Source organism: Myotis daubentonii, chromosome X (assembly GCF_963259705.1).
Source record: "Myotis daubentonii chromosome X, mMyoDau2.1, whole genome shotgun sequence".
Lineage (NCBI taxonomy): Eukaryota > Metazoa > Chordata > Mammalia > Chiroptera > Vespertilionidae > Myotis > Myotis daubentonii.
The window spans coordinates 111,447,571-111,465,379 of record NC_081861.1 but is presented as its reverse complement, the minus strand read 5'-3'; the positions used below and the strand labels follow the sequence as shown (position 1 = coordinate 111,465,379).

Sequence of the window (17,809 nt, the reverse complement as noted above, 5' to 3'; positions counted from 1 at the left end):
AACCTAAACCCACTTGTCTGGGCAAAGTATAAGACTTGTGATGCTGGTATTCATCTACTGATAGCACAGTGCCAGGTGGATATGTCATCCTGATGCACCTCTCCCATGACTAGGGTATCCTGTTTCATTGCCAGAATGCAGGAGACTTGTATCCATGTTTTCTCGCTGAAATTTAAGCCAACTCCAATAATGATAGAAAATGTAAATGCTTTCTCTGCTGTTATAGTACAATTAAATAATTGTCTAGAAGTCTTAATTAAAAAGAAATTCTTATTTTGCCCTACATGTACATATTTTATCTCCACATTTGAACCAAAGGTTTCCTTTGGCTACATTCTGCCATGCTTTTTCATCACTCCTGCTGTCGAGACTGTCTACTTGATTTGTGGGTCCTCATGTATAAGTGAAAATGAGGGGGCTTTTCTTCAAAAAGTATTAATAATTTTAAGACAGGTACAGTAGTGTATTAAACAAGCATGGAGCAATGCTAAGTGTGTGATTTTTGTGCTAATGCACAGGTCATGCTCCTACAAAGCTGGTCCTGCCTGCCATGACTTACGTTTCATTTTTAACAGGAAAATCCTGTTTCCATCAATGATCAGAATCATTCTAGTATCGCTATCCTCCTGGTAGTGTATAAATGTACTTAAAATATTTTGAGAAATGTCCTCTTTCTTTTAACTGGTATCTCCCAAAAAGAAAGTATTCCTTTCTGAAGTTCTGTACTTAATTGCATTTTTGTATGTGTGCTTTGCTTGTCCAATTTAGAATATAACCCATGGGAATTGTACTACCTGTGATTAATCACACTCTAGTCACATCAAAAAATATCAATACCAAGCTTTAAGTGTAGGGAGAAATGTTCTTTAATTTTAACGTACATCTCATAATGGTTGTCTTCTATTTTTACTTGTGATAATTTCCCAGGGTTTGCCTTAAAATGTTTATAAAATCATTTACCAAAAATGTTTTGTATTTCATACTTATTGTCTCTCTGCCAAAGTTTATATTCACAAGCTTTGCTCAAATACCATTAAGTTAATAGAGAACATGCTCTTTTATGCTAATATTTAAAGTGTTTGTGGTTTTTGTTCACTCTTAATTTAATTTCTATTTAGAATGATGGTAGTAGACAGTGGAGAAATCCAAGCAATACGATGGATATACCCTATTCTTGGACTCCCACAAGCAAAACATGATGAATTCCCTCCAGGTAGGTATATTTTAGTGTCAGAGAACACCAGGATTTGGAGGTAGTTTAGAGGCCTTCTCATCCCATCTTTTCTTTGTACAAGTAAGAAGGTTGAGGTCCCGAGAAAGTAAGTTGTGAAGTAGCCAGCCCTATTGGTGGGAGTGCTAGGACTGAATCTTGTCCTCTAACGAGTCCAATGTTATTGCCACAAAATGACGCCATTTCCTGTTGCTCTTCCTATTGGTAAAACCTAGAAATCAGTTAAGATGAAAATAACATTAACTTCAGGCCCTTTATCTCAAATTATGTGAGGTGTTCAAAGCCCTGAACTAGCTCTATTAGAGTCTGTGGAAACCCTAATCAGAGTACCCCGGATGTTCAAGGCCAATTGGAGTGTGGGGGCTCTGTCCAGAGTACACCAGATGCTCAAGACCGATTTGTCATACGAAGGTGCATAAGCAAGGACACAGTGATATTACTGTACCAGTACACACTGACAGGCATGCCTTTCTGTAGCCCAAGTATTGATGTCATTATTTGGGAAGAAGCCTCTTTTGTCTAAGTTGGTATAAAGATGTGTTGTTGACCAGCCAGTGTGCCACTGCTTGGTATGGCTCCTGTGTTTGCTACTGTATTTAATGTAAGAAAATATTGGAATTTATATATATATATATATATATATATATATATATATATATATATATATTTTTAATCCTCACCGAAGGATATGCTTTTATTGATTTTTAGAGAAAGAGGAAGAGGGAGGGAGAGTGTGAAAAAGAGAGAGAGAGAGAGAGAGAGAGAGAGAGAGAGAGAGAGAGAGCAATGTGAGAGAGAAACATCAATCATTTGCCTCCTGTACGTGCCTCAACCAGAGATTGAATACGCAGCCTGGTGTGTGCAGATAGAATCTGCAACCTTTTTGGTGTATGAGACAATGCTCCAACCAACTGAGCCACCTGGCCAGGGCAAAATATATAAAGTTTTTTATGCTGTACATTAATATATAGTCACATTTTAATATTGATTGTAATGTATTACAATTTTATATTTAACTGTTAATAGTGTACTCTGTAAATTTCAAGTGAAAAAATATTTTAAGTATTTTACTTAAAGGAATTTTAAGGTACATGTAAATAAATAATATAGTAGGAAATATTTTTAAACTCATTACAAAATAAAGGTTATGAAAGTTACTTTTTTAATTATTTGAAGGTATTTTCTATAGTATAGTTATATAAGTTGAGTTTGGTATTTATCACAATGAACATAGAGATAGCTGAAATATTCACATGTTCCTGACCACCAGGTGAATTATTGATATAAGTAGATCTGTTTCTGAATAAGATTTCTATACCCTAGTACACTCTTCTATTACCTAATTTATACCTTTCAGATTTATCTTTTGCTATATTTTTGCATATTATTTAATATTCACATTTTATTACAAAATGTAAATGTATATAGATATTGTGGAAGGGTGTGTGTGTGTGAATTCAGGTGCAATGTCAAGTCAAAGTATGCCAAAGAACTTTTAGTTTTCATGACATAATTTAATAATTTATTTTCTTGTAACTCAAGAATGATCATATAACCTAATAACCAAATTAACTGGAAATATTTCTTTCTTGTAGCTGTCATAAAATGTCAGTCCAGGAAACGGATAGAAAAGAATTTGAAAGTCACAGTTACTGGTGATTTTATTGGAGATCATCCTATCTTAAATGTATCAGATTTTGTAGTGATTCCAAAAAAACGTTCATATGCATCTTATGAAGATATCGATGGTAAGAGAACCATAGTCATGGGTATAAAACATGATGATAAATAAAACCGTTTCCTTAAATTGCAGGTTGCTGATTCCTCAGTTATGTGAAAATCCATGCCAATTTATTTTTAATTTACAATATATCATTAAAATACTGCTCAAGGAGTGTTCAGTAATATTTGTTTTCTTCAGAGTAGCTATCTCCAAAATGATGATAATTATGGTTATTAATGGCTTTATAAGAATAGAGTGTTAAAGTTTTATTACAGGATTTATCTTCAGAGTAACCCTATGAAGCTGGTAATATGACTATATTTTATTTTACAAGTAATTTGTACAGGGTCATACAACCTAGCAGTGGAAGGCATGGTACATGAATACAGTCTTGACTATTTTTGAAAACATTATTTTAAATTTGAAATAACTTTAGATTTAAAACCTAGATGTGAAATAATAAGTTCTGAACTGTTCATACTGTGATCAGGCCTAACTTAATTGCTTTTCCTTTTAAAGTCTTGTAGGAATAATAATAATAATAAAAATACAAAGGCAAGGCTTTCAAAGAGGTTCCCTAACATAAAGTATAATGTCTGGTGCACAGTGGTCAATTTCAGTTCCTGCCCTGTTTGATCCCGTGGCTCTTTCTTTTCAGTAGTAGTATTTACCCATTGCTTTCTAAATAAGATATTACCTTAAACTTATAAAATTACCAATGTTCATCCATTTTTGAACCATAGAAATGTCTGTTTTATATGAAATCACTGATATTTGATTTTTTATGTACAAAAGTGTCTTTTCATGTGATGCAATCTATATAAAATAATCCAGAATTAGCCTTCACCATTAGTCCCCTACTATCTATCATTTCAACCTTTTGTTTCCCTTGGTTGTTAACCTGTTACTCAACCAAGTGGGATCACTTGCTACTTCTGTACAGTTACCATCTACTTTCCCAGCATGGTGAATGTCTATGATATAGTCGGCCCTGCCCATCTGCCAACTTTCACTCCTTTCTTGTGGAAACTACGTCGACTAGCCATATAATTCTTATAATATCTCAATCATATAATCTTCCCCTGCTCAGAGTGGACATCTAATGGAGGCTGGGCTTGTGAGTCTTCCCTCTCCTCCACATCTTTTGTAGTCAGAACACAGAAAGTCTGTTTCTCTTCATTTGCTGAAGCTGTAATAAATAAGTGAGTATTATTTTCTCTGCATGCCTGTTTTGCTCCTCTCTTTGCAGGTCTACTTTCTCTGCCTACTCATCAAATTATACACATGACTCAGTCATGATCAATTGGTTCTTCCTTTTATTTAAGGACACCCTCGGTAACTTCCAAAAGGTCATTCCAACTGGGATTCTGTTATTTACAAACAAGCATTCAAAGAATAAATATAGAAGAGGATCTAGAAATAATAAATATTTCTTAAGTGAATTACAAAAATGTTAGAATAATCTCCCACATGCAATCTCACTGTAAGATTTGGAAGGCCGCCCTGGCCAGTTTGGTCAGTGGATAGAGCATTGGCCTGCAGACTGGAGGGTCCACGTTTGATTCTGGTCAAGGTTTCAGGCTCGATCCCTGGCCAGGGTGTGTTCAGGAGGCAACCAATTGATGTTTCTCTCTCTCTCTGTTTCTCCCTCCCTTCCACTTACTCTAAAAAAATCAATGGAAAAATATCCTTGGGTGAGGATTAACAACAACAAAAAATATTTGGAAGGCAATATTTTAAAAACTGGAGGTGGAATTCTGAAATGAGTATATATGTTATTGTACCCAGTATACTTCATAAGATCTTTGGAATTATTAAAAAATTAATTCACATTAATGTTCTTTATGTTTACTGACTAGTTATTGATTGTGTGAATTGTGTGAGATGAGATAGTAATACTATTATTAGGTTGCATAATAAGATATTTCATTATGTTAATTTATTCGTTATTTATTTTTTTTCCCTTTGAATTTAATTTTCTAATTGCAAAAATGCCAACTTTATCACTGGTAATTTAAATTTATTTTTAAAAGGAAATAAATTTAAATGAGAAGGGAATTTTCTATTGCAAGCCTATTCAATTACTCCTTATTTTAAAGAACTATCTTTTAATAATGAAATAAGACTGATGCAAACCATTTTTATTTATCTTAAAAACATTATAAGTTGGATAAAGATTCTGCTTTAGAGACTCATGTAGCATTAGAGGAATGTAGGGAATAGAATCTTTAAATAAATGATACCCTGTCAGCTTTCTTTTCTTCAACCAGTAACCAATAACCAATACTGAAAGAGAATTCTCATTATTTATTCAGATCAGGGATAAAAATATTAGTGTAGATTAATCTGAGTTTAAATGTGCAACTCAACTGCCAATTTCCAGTGATAAATAATTGTTTTATTGAAATAGACCATCATTTTAATAAGCAGACAACTTATAGTAACCATACCCCAATGAATATCCAGTCCCTTTCTGAAGTGAAATCATTGTTTTGTGTGTCACCTGTTATGCTTAAGTGAGTATTAACAGTTGAGTGTTCAAACCTTTATTTCTGTTTTAAATCTATCCTGTAGAAGATAAAACGTTGATGCTTTATGACATTAAGTATAAAAGAAGGTAAAGAAATCCTTGTATATAGGAACTATTTTAATAACATCTCACTAAATTGCTTAAGTTGCACTCTTCTCAGGTTGCAAACTAAAGAAATTATAATTCTGATAATAGAAATTGATTAAATCTTATTACCTGGAAAAATCTACTTCCTTCAAGATAAACAAGGTCTATAAGGAAGCTTCAAAGAACATCATTTTGGGAGGTTTGAAATGCCTATTATATGAGGAAAAGAGTCTCCCAAATAGCTCTTCAAAATACACTTTTTGGGATGGCTCATAATTTCACTGTTTCAGTACTTTTCATGATGAAAAATAACAATATGGGAAATAACTATTTGGAAGGTTTGCAGGCTTCTCTCTTCCTCTCTTTCTCTCTTCATCATTTCCTTTACACTAGCTTTTTCTCTGCTCAAAACCAACAAACTCAAGAAGCTCATCTATTTATTTGCTACAGACATTTTAATGTGTAAATGTTTATGTTCTGAAACTTGTTTTGCTATCCAGAAGCAGAGTTTTTTTTCAATCTCCTCTCAGCTTTAATGTCTTTTTTTTCTGTATTCATGGGACCTGAATATTTGATAAATCAGCTGACCTCTCTCTTGTCCTGGTTCCTTAAAACCATCTGGTAATAACTTGATTCCTTTCCCTGTCTTTATTCCAAAGTTGTAACCAACTTGCCTGACTCTGTATATCTCCCTACTTTCCTTTCCATTCTTACCTATATTTTTATGAAGGTAAAAGTCTGACCAAAAAGTTTGAAAACTCTTTTAGTTTTTAGTATATGCAAAGGCAAGCCAGCTGTTTTTCCCTGTGTGTATAATTCAATTATAGCCTACTCAACAAATAATGTCCATCAGAGTCTTGTTCATGCCATTTTGTACTTCCTAATGCCTCTTAAATCACTTGTAGTGGAAATTAAAGCACTTCACTCTGCTGCTTGGATTGTAATGGAATTTTCAGTGTGATCATTGAATGCATCCTATATTCCCTCATCCGAGTTTACTGAGTAGATGTAGAATTATGGCAGATAGAGATCAAAAGGTTGCCTTTATTATAAAGGTGAACTGGAAAGTGACTTGGTACTATGCACTCATTTGGGCTTATTAATACCTTCCACCAAAATTGAGTGTGCTCACCCTGAGCTGCCCAATTGTAAACTCTCTTTAGGAACAAACAACCTACTCCTGAAGGAGGAGGAGAAAGTGTGCATCTTGGATTCAAGACATTGGGAAAGGAAGAGAAAGGTCTGCTCACCTCATGTTCCATTCCTTCACCCTAATTCACTGATCAGATATGTTGCTTTTCCTCTGATGGCAAGTCATAAGGGAGGAAGCAAATTGATGCAGGTTTTTTTGTCCCTCCTAAATTTTTCCTTCTTGTGAGTGAATAAGCCCCTCTATGTAAACATGGTAAGTAGGAGATAAGAATCCCCAACTCCCTTTCCATCCTTCTTTTACCTTAGTTGTCTTTCCCAGAGATTCCAATAAGACTATAAAGCCTCATGAAGTGAAAATGCCAGGACTTCTCTGCTCTCCATCCCCACTCCTCGCACACACCATTGAGTTAACCAGGATTGATCATTTTCATATCTCTTCATTCAACAACAATCCAGTGAGCATATTTGCTGCCAGATAGTATGCTGAGCCCCAGGGATGCCAAAATGAACAAGACACAGACTTGGAATTCAAAGAACATCTATCCAACATATTGGATTTATGTGCCTATATTATTGGTAATGCTCTACTGGGATATTATTGGACTTGGATTTTTAGACTGTATTTTGCAGTGCCACTTCATAACATTGCAGATTATTCTCTCTGAGCAGAAGTTCCCTTTTAATTGTATTTCTTCCTAAGTGGCTTTTGGTCTATGCATTCTTTGTCTCTCTGGGGAGTAGTTTAGTGACTTTCTCTGTGGGACTTTTTCTGTGAGAGTGGTTTTACCACTTAATGGCACATTAAATTCATGCCTCTTCCTTTTATTTCCCAGGTGTTCTGCATCTTGCAGCTATTTTTCTTTACTTAGTCTGCTGTCTTTTTTTGTATGTGATCTGCTGATTTTTGTGTTACACTGGCCAGTCATCATGCTGTATGTCTTTTGCATGTCATCCATAAATAGTATGGGGTTTGGTCTGTAATCACAAACGGGTCCTGAGAAACCTGGCATTGGTCCTCCATAACCCCCACATTAGCCCCTAGACTTGATCCTTTACTCTGCTTTTCTTTATTTTACTTTCTCTTCTCAACTCACTCCATTAAGGCTTCTGTCCTAACTACTCTTAGAGCAAGGTGGCCATCACTTTTGTGAACCCAAGGATCCCTTTTACCTTATATACTAGAGATAGACTGCTGGACATGCCAATTGTGGACCAGGTCAATTCATGGTTCTCTGACCTCTCTTCCATGACCCACATGCAGCAAACTCCTTGATTTGGAATTTTAGTTCCTTTCATGAATGTGGAGAGTATACATATAATGGATGTTTATGCTTCTCTCCTATATGCCAGTCCTAACTTTAAGATATTTTTTGCATGTACCTAAAAAATAAACTGTGTTGTAACTTTCCTCTAGTAACCTACTGGTTAAGAAAATATAGTTAACCATATTGTCTATAATACATATTGTCTATAAAACATGAAAAACTTTCTCTTTTAGCAAAATAAACCAGAACTTGAAACTCTTGCTCTAATAGATTGGGATACTATCTTAATATTGTTTAAACTTTAAAAAAAAAATCTTTATTTTTTAATTTTTTTTTATTCTCTAAAGTTTTACATATGTGTCCATTTTCGCCACTTGACCCTCTTCCCCCCCCCCCCCCCAGCCATTCCCACCACGGGCAAGCCCCAGTGTCTGTGTCCATTGGTTATGCTAATATACATGCATACAAGTCCTTTGGTTGCTCTCTAACCACCCATCCCCTGCCATTTGTCTCTGGATCTATTCTTGTTCATCAAATTATGTTGATCATTATATCCCACATATGAGTGAGATCATATGATATTTATCTTTCTCCGGCTGGATTATTATGCTTAGCATAATGCTCTCCAGTTCCATCCATGCTGTTGCAAATGCTAAAAGTTTCTTCTTTTTTATAGCGGCATACTATTCCATTGTGTAGATGTATCACACAGTTCTTTAATCCACTCATCTGCTGATAGGCACTTAGGCTGTTACCAAATCTTAGCTATGGTAAATTGTGCTGCTATGAACATAGGGGTGCATATATCCTTTCTGATTGTTATTTCTGGATTCCTGGGATATAGTCCTAGAAGTGGGATCACTGGGTCAAATGGGAGTTCCATTTTTAACTTTTTTTAAAATTTTATTTTATTGCTTAAAGTATTACAAAGATTAGTATATGTTTCCTTTTTTAGACCATTGACCTTCCCCTGGCCTCCCCTACACCCCAGTATCTTGCATCCATTGGTTATGCTTATATGCATGCATACACGTTCTTCGGTTGATCTCTTTCCTCCACCCACCCCAACCCTCCCCAGCCTTCCTGCTATAGTTTGTCAGTCAGTTTGATGCTGCTCTGCCTCTGTATCTATTTTTGTTCATCGGTTTATAATGTTCTTTATTATCCATAAATGAGTGAGATCATGTGGTATTTTTCTTTCATTGACTGGCTTATTTCACTTATCATAATGCTCTCCAGTTCCATCCATGCTGTTGCAAATGGTAAGAATTCCTTCTTTTTTACAGCCGTGTAGTATTCCATTGTGTAGATGTACCACAGTTTTCTAATCCATTCATCTGCTGATGGGCATTTAGGCTGTTTCCTAATCTTAGCTATTGTAAATTGTGCTGCTATGAACATAGGGGTCCATATATCCTTTTTGATTGGCATTTCTGGTTTCTTGGAATATAGTCCTAGAAGTGGGATCACTGAGCCAAATGGGAGTTCAATTTTTAACTTTTTGAGGAAACTCCATACTGTCTTGATAGTGGCTGCACCAGTCTGAATTCCCACCAGCAGTGCACGAGTGTTCCTTTTTCTACACATCCTGTCCAGCACTTGTTTGTTGATTTGTTGATGATAGCCATTCTGACAGGTGTGAGATGGTACCTCTTTGTTGTTTTGATTTGCATGTCTCGGATGATTAGTGACTTTGAGCATGTTTTCATATCTCTGTTGGCTTTCTGAATGTCCTGTTTTGAAAAGTGTCTATTTAGGTCCTTTGCCCACTTTTTTATTTTTTATTTATTTATTTATTTTTTGGTTTTTCATCTTTTTTTTGATTAATTAAATCTTTATTGTTCAGATTATTAAAGTTGTTCCTCTTTTTTTCCCCCATAACTCCCCTCCACCCAGTTCCCACCCCACCCTTCTCCCTCACTCCCCATCCACTGTCCTCATCCATAGGTGCACGATTTTTGTCCAGTCTCTTCCCGCATCCCCCTCACCCCTTTCCCCCACAAGAATAGTGAGTCCATTCCCTTTCTATGTCCCTGATTCTATTATAATCAACAGTTCATTCTGTTCATCAGATTATTCACTTGATTTTCAGATTCGCTTGTTGATAGATGTGTATTTGTTGTTCATAATTTGTATCTTTACCTTTTTCTTCTTCTTCCTCTTCTTAAAGGATACCTTTCAGCATTTCATATAATACTGGTTTGGTGGTGATGAACTCCTTTAGCTTTTTATCTGTGATGCTCTTTATCTGACCTTCAATTCTGAATGATAGCTTTGCTGGATAAAGTAATCTTGGTTGTGGTTCTTGGCATTCATCACTTTGAATATTTCTTGTCACTCCCTTCTGGCCTGCAAAGTTTCTGTTGAGAAATCAGCTGACAGTCGTATGGGTATTCCCTTGTAGGTAACTGATTTTCTTTCTCTTGCTGCTTTTAAGATTCTCTCTTTGTCTTTTGCTCTTGGCATTTTAATTATGATGAGTCTTGGTGTGGTCCTCTTTGGATTCCTCTTGTTTGGGGTTCTCTGCACTTTCTGGACTTGTAAGTCTATTTCTTTCACCAGGTAGGGGAAGTTTTCTGTCATTATTTCTTCAAATAGGTTTTCAATATCTTGCTCTCTCTCTTCTTCTGGCACCCCTATAATTCGGATGTTGGTACTCTTGAAGTTGTCCCAGAGGCTCCTTACATATCTTCGTATTTTTGGATTCTTTTTTCATTTTGCTTTTCCAGTTGGGTGTTTTTTGTTTCTTCCTATTTCAAATAGTTGACTTCATTCTTGCGATCCTCTAGTCTGCTGTTGGGATTCTGTATAATATTCTTTATTTCAGTCAGTGTATGCTTAATTTCTAGTTGGTCCTTTATCACAACCTCGATGGTCTCATTAGATTTCTTGTAGGTCTCATTAAGTTTATCGGCAGTTTCTAGAAAATTCATGAAAAAATTTAAAAGTGTGGTTTTGGACTCTATATCCAGTAGTTTGCTTTCCTCCATTTCTGTCATTTGTGTCCTTTTTGTTTGTCTCTGCATTTTTTATGCTTCCCTGTGTTGATAAAGTGGTTTTCTGTGCTAAGTGTCCTCTAGGGCCCAATGGTTCAGCCTCCCCAATTACCTGAGGAGGACACTCTTGGTGCACCCCCCTGTGGTCTTTGTGCACAGTCTTGTTGTAGTTAAGCCTTGATTGTTGTAGTTATCACTGGGAGGAATTGACCTCCAGGCCAATTGGCTGTGAGAATCAGCTGTGTCTGCAGTGGGAGAACTTCTGTGCTGGAGACACCCTTCTGGGGCAAGACTTGCTTCAATTGGGCTTTGGTGCTCACTGAGTCTTCCCCCTGAGTGTGTCCTTTATGGTTCCATGGAGCTGCAAACTGGATGGTCCCACTCTGACCTCTGGGTACACTGGCTCCTGGATCTCTAGGGAGGTGCTAATCCAGCCTCTGATTTAGGCTATCTAGCAAAAGCCTCCCTGCAGGGCTTGCTCGGGCTGGGTCCCACGGGATCAACAGGGCGGGGCTAGCAGTTATGGCTGCTCTGAGAGGCTCTGCTTCTCAGTGTCTCAGCAAACGCTGCAAGCCCCTCCAAGAGAAAGCTGCCCTCGAGTTCCGACCGATGCCAGACAGTCCCACTTCTCCCGTATTAGTGTGGGTCCCCAGAGACTCACCTGGAACTGGAGCTCAGAGCCTGAGACTCCCTCCTGATTGAAAACAACAACCGCACCCTCAGCCTCCAGCCTGCTCAGTGTGTGCCTCTGTACTTTAGTATTTTACTTCCACACTGCGCCTCCTCTGAGTCTCGGTATTCTTTTCTCTTTCCTGCTAGTTGTAGAATTTCCACTCAGCCAGACTTCCTGTTGTTCTGGATGATGTCTGTTCCATCTTTTAGTTGTATTTTTGAAGTGGTTGTTCAAGGCAGCAAACTCCGGTGTTTACCTATGCTGCCATCTTGGTTTCTCTCCTGCCCATTTTTTTTAATTGGATTGTTTATCTTCCTTTTGTTAAGTTGTATGAGTTCTCTGTAGATGTTGAAGATTAAACCCTTATCAAAGATAAAATTGGCAAATATGTACTCCCATGCAGTGGGCTTTCTTGTTGTTTTGTTGATGGTTTCTTTTGCTGTGCAGAAGCTTTTTATTTTGATGTAGTCCCATTTGTTTATTTTATCTTTAGTTTCCATTGCCCTAGGAGCTTTATTGGTAAAAATATTGCTACGACAAATGTCTGCTATTTTGCTGCCTATTGCCTCTTTTCAGATTTTTATGGTTTCCCATCTTACATTTAAGTCCTTTATCCATTTTGAGTTTATTTTTATGCATGGTGCAAGTTAGTGGTCTAGTTTCATGTTTTTGCAAGTATCTGTCCAGTTTTCCCAACACCATTTATTGAAGAGACTGTCTTGTCTCCATTGTATGCTCTTACTTCCTTTGTCAAATATTAATTGAGCATAGTGGTTTGGGTGGGTGGATTTCTGGGTTCTCTGTTCTGTTTAACTGGTCTATATGTCAGTTCTTATGCCAGTACCAGGCAGTTTTAAGAACAGTGACTTTGTAGTATAGCTTGATATCTGGTATTGTGATCCCACCTACATTGTTCTTCTTTCTCAAGATTTCTGCAACTATACAGGGTCTTTTTTTATTCCAGATGAATTTTTGGAGAGTTTGTTCTAGGTCTTCTAAGTATGCCATTGGTATTGTAATGGGGATTGCGTTGAATTTATAGATTACTTTGGGTAGTGTGGACATTTTAAAGATGTTGATTCAAACAACCCACGAACATGGTATATTCTTCCATTTGTTCAAGTCTTCCTCTATCTCTTTTTTCAATGTCCTGTAGTTTTCTGTCCTTAGTTAAGTTTATTTTACGTCCTTAGTTAAGTTTATTCCTAGGTATCTTAAATTTTTTTGTGCAATGGTAAATGGATTTTTTTTTCACTTCTCTTTCTTTGAGTTTATTATTAGTGTATAAAAAGGACATAGATTTCTGGGTGTTAATTTTATATCCTGCTACTTTGCCAAGTTCACTTAGTAGGTCCAGTAGTTTTTTGATAGTCTTTGGGTTTTCTATGTATAGTATCATGTCATCTGCGAATAAGGACAATTTTACTTCTCTTCCAATTTGGATGCCTTTTATTTCATCTTCTTGTCTGATCGCTATGGCTAGCACTTCCAGTACTATATGGAACAGGAGTGGTGAAAGTGGGCATCCCTGACTTGTTCCTGTTCTTAGGGGAAATGAGTTTAGTTTTTATCCATTCAGTATGATGTTGGCTAAAGGTTTGTCATATAAGGCTTTTATTATGTTGAGGTATGGTCCTTCTATTCCCACTTTGCTGAGAGTTTTTATCAAGAAAGGGTGTTGGAGTTTGTCAAAGGCGTTTTCTGCATCGATTATATGATTATGTGATTTTTGTCTCTCAGTTTATGTGATATACCACATTTATTTATTTGCGGATATTGTACCATCTTTGCATCCCTGGAATAAATCCCACTTGGTCATGGTGTATGAGCTCTCTAATGCAATGCTGAATTCAATTTGCTAGAATTTTGTTGAGGATTTTAGCATCTATGTTCATCAAGGATATTGGCCTGTAGTTCTCTTTTTTTGTGGTGTCTTTATTTGGTTTTGGAATTAGGGTAATGATGGCTTCCTAGAAAGAGCTTGGAAGTATGCCTTCCTCTTGAATTTTTTGAAGTAGTCTGTGGAGGATAGGTTTTAGTTCTTCTTTGAACGCTTGATAAAACTCCCCTGTAAAGCCATCCAGACCAGGGCTTTTGTTTGCTGGAAGATTTTTGATCACTGCTTCAATTTCTTCAGTAGTTATCAGCCTATTCAGGTTTTTTTATTCTTCTTGATTGAGTTTTGGGAGCTTGTATTTTTTTAAGAATATGTCTTTTTCACCTAGGTTGTCCATTTTGTTGGAATAGAGTTGTTCATAGTATTTTTTCATAATCGTTTGTATTTCTGTGGGATTGGTTGTTACTTTGCCCCTTTCATTTCTGATTTTGTTTATTTGGGTCCTCTCTCTTTGCTTCTTGGTGAGCCTGGCTAGAGGTTCATCAATCTTGTTTATCCTTTCAAAGAACCAGCTCTTGAGTTTGTTGATCGTTTGTATTTTTTTTGGTCTCCATGTCATTTATCTCCTTTCTGATCTTTATTATTCCCTTCCTTCTGGATACTGTGGGCTTTTCTTGTTGCTCTCTTTCTAACTCTTTGAGTTGTAGGGTTAGATATTTTATTACTATCTTTTCTTGTTTTGTTGAGATAGGCCTGCAGAGCTGTGAACTTCCCTCTCAAGACTGCTTTTGCTATGTCCCATAGATTTTGGATTGTTGTGTTTTCATTGTCATTTGTTGCCATGATGCTTTTAATTTATTCTTTGATCTCTTTGGTAACCAAATCATTATTTAAAAACATGGTGTTTAGCTTCCAGGTGTTTGATTTTTTTATTGTAGTTGATTTCTAATTTTATGCCATTGTGATCTGAGAAAATGCTTGATATGATTTCTATCTTCTTGAATTTGAAAAGACTTTGCCTGTGCCCCTGTATGTGGTCTGTCTTTGAAAATGACCCATGTGCACTTGAGAAGAATGTATATTCTGTGGCTTTGGGGTAGAATGTTCTGATGATGTCAATTAATTCCATCTGATCTAGTGAGTCTGTTAGGATTGCTGTTTCTTTGCTGATTTTTTGTTTAGAGGATTTGTCCAGTGGTGTTAGTGGGGTATTAAAGTCCCATACTATGACTGTATTGCTGTAAATCTCTCCCTTGATATCCTCCAGAATTTTTTTTATGTGCTCCTGTATTGGGTGCATATATGTTTATCAGAGTTACATCTTCTTATTGAATTGCTCCCTTTAGTATTATGAAGTGGCCTTCGTTATCTCTTGTTATGGCTTTCACTTTGAGGTCTAATTTATCAGCTATAAGTATTGCTACCCCAGCTTTTTTTCATTTCCATTCACTAAAAACCCTTTTTCCATCCCTTCACCATCAGTCTGTGTGAGTCCTTTCTTCTAAGGTGGGTTTCCTGTAGACAGCAGATATATGGGTCATGTTTTCTTATCCACTCAGCTACCCTATGTCTTTTGATTGGGGCATTTAATTCATTTACATTTGAAGTTATTATTGATAGGTACTGGTTTGTCACCATTTTTATTCTTTATGCCTGTGTTCCTTCTTCCCTTCCAATTTCTTCTTTTTATAGCAGGCCCTTTAGCATTTCTTGCTTTGCTGGTTAGGTGGTAATAAACTCCCTTGTTCCTTTTTTGTCTGTGAAGCTCCTGAATTCGCCCTCAATTTTGATTGATAGCCTTGCTAGGCATAGTATTATTGGATTTAGACCCTTGCTTTGCATGACTTTGTATATATCATTCCATTCTCTTCTGGTCTGATCTGTTTCTGTTGAGAAATCAGTCGCTAGTCTGATGGGAGATCCTTTGTAGGTAACTTTCTGTCTTTGGCTGCTTTTAATATTCTTACTTTGTCGTTGGTATTTGCCAATTTAATTATAATGTGCCTTGGCATTGACCTTTTGGGGTTCATTTTATTTGGGACTCTGTGAGCTTCTTGGATTTGTGTGAGTTTTTTCTTCCCTATATCAGGGAAGTTTTCTGTCATTATTTCTTCAAACTGGTTTTCTATTCCTTGCTCAGTTTCCTCTCCTTCTGGCTCCCCTATTACGCGGATGTTCTTTCATTTCGTGTTGTCCCAAAGCTCCCTTGTGCTCTCCTCCTGTTTTTTAATTTTTTTTTCTACAAGCTGTTCTGCTTGTGTATTTTTTCCTACCTTGTCTTATAGCCTACTGTTGATGTTTTCTATTGAGTTCTTTATTGCAGCGATGTCATTTTTCATTTCTTCTTCTTCATTTCCTCTTGGTTCTTACACATGTTGTTGAATTTGTCTTCCATCCTTTTCAGTGTTCTTATGACCATTGTTCTGAATTATTTTGACATATTGCTTGCCTCTATTTCATTTACTTCCTTTTCTGGTGATGCCTCCTTTTCTTTCATATGGGGGCTGTTTCTTTGTCTCCCCATATTTGCTCCTGTCAGGGTGTCTGGTCATGTAGCTCTCTCTCTCTCCTGCATTGACTTAAAGGCACAAAATACAACATGACAAGACACAATGCACAGGGCACCAAACATAAGTGTATTCACGATACCAATAACCCCTGAATAAAGGTGACCACCAGAGAAAAGAGAATTAGGGGAGAAAAAACAGTGCAAAAATGATATTGAGAAAAGGTAAAATGTAAGAGAGGGAAAAAAAGAGTAGAAAAAAGAAGGGGAACAAATATATTTATTTGGGGGAAAAACTGCAAAAAAGCAACAGCTAATCTAAAAAATGCAAACAACAAATACTCTGAGATGAATGCAAACAACAAACAACAACTAATCCAAAAAATGCAAACAACAAATGCCCAAACAACAAACACCCAGCTGAATCCAAGGAGGCAGAGCTCTCTCTAGGCGATCTCCGACCTTTCCATCCATGGATTACCTCACCAGCTGTGTTTAATTCACCAATTCTGGGTGAATGTTGTTCGACTCAGCTATACCTTTATCTGCTCTGTGAAAAGGCACAGGGCCCATCCGCATATTCGGCACTGCTTTGTTTCCCTCTGAACAAACTTTTTATGCACCCACGGCTGGGGAGGCTGGAGGGTCAGTGTTCGTGGGTTTGCAGCTGTCCATCACTCATAGATACAGACACTCCCCACACATCCACGCACTCTCCTTTCACTCTCTCACACACTATCTTGCAGCCTGCTGTCCCATCGACCGCCATCTTAGATCTCCCAAAAATCCTTATTGTTGAAAGTATTACATAGGTCCTCTTTTTCCCCCCAGTAACCTCTTCCAGCCCATTCCCACACCCCAAGCCCTCACCATCCCATTGTCTTTGTCCACAAGTTATGCATATATGCATACAAATTCATTGGTTTATCTCTTTTTACCCACCCTCCCTTGCCTTCCCTCTGAGGTTCAACATTCTGTTCATGCTTCTAATGTCTCTGAGTCTATTTTTGATCATCAGTTTATTTGGTTCATTATATTCCACATATGAGTGAGATCATGTGGTACTTATCTTTCTCTGACTGGCTTATGTATTGTTTAAACTTAATTCAAATCTTTATAAATTATGTCTATAAGCTTTTAGTACATTTATTATATAGAGCATGTCATACTATTTGTACTTTACAGTAAATATTGACTACTCATTTCCATTTGGCTATTTCTTATTTTATAAGTCTGAATTTTAAAGATTTAATGATGATGAGAATTATCTTTGGTGATTACTTTTTATATTCATTCATTTATTTACCTTTTAACAAAAACATATTTAGGACTATTATGTACCTGGTAATACACTTGGTATTATGAAACCAAAGCTCAATAACATCTGCTCTCTCCCTCCTTCTAAATACCTCTGCATCATTATTGTTGACATGTAACTGATATCCAATCTATTAATATTTACTTAAATTGAAATGCACTTTAATCTTGATTTTCCTAGGAATACCTATAAAACGTGAATTTGAATATGAGATTCTATATGAATCTGACGAAGTAAGAGTTGACTTACAGCCCTGTGTGGCTGTATATTTGATGAAGAGATCTTACAATATCAAGACTCAAGTGATAACATTGGACTTCAACGTGATATTTTCACCAAAGAAACCAATGAGGTAAACCTGCTTTTATCTATTTTTTCTTTAAACAATATTACTACTATTTTAAACTGATGTTTATTATTCTTTCCATTTTTCTATATTTGGATTGCATTATTTCTTTGATGCTGCTGAGGTAAATATTTTGGGTTAGATT

General features: G+C 36.5%; 1 protein-coding gene across 1 annotated transcript in view; it reads left to right on the top strand.

Moving 5' to 3' along the window:
* The window catches only part of CFAP47 (cilia and flagella associated protein 47), a 467,420-nt gene that overhangs the window by 427,564 nt on the left and 22,047 nt on the right, over positions 1 to 17,809 (top strand). Inside the window, 3 exon segments of the mRNA XM_059678706.1 lie at positions 1,119 to 1,213; positions 2,827 to 2,979; positions 17,499 to 17,670. Of these exon segments, the coding sequence (XP_059534689.1) occupies positions 1,119 to 1,213; positions 2,827 to 2,979; positions 17,499 to 17,670 (420 nt within the window).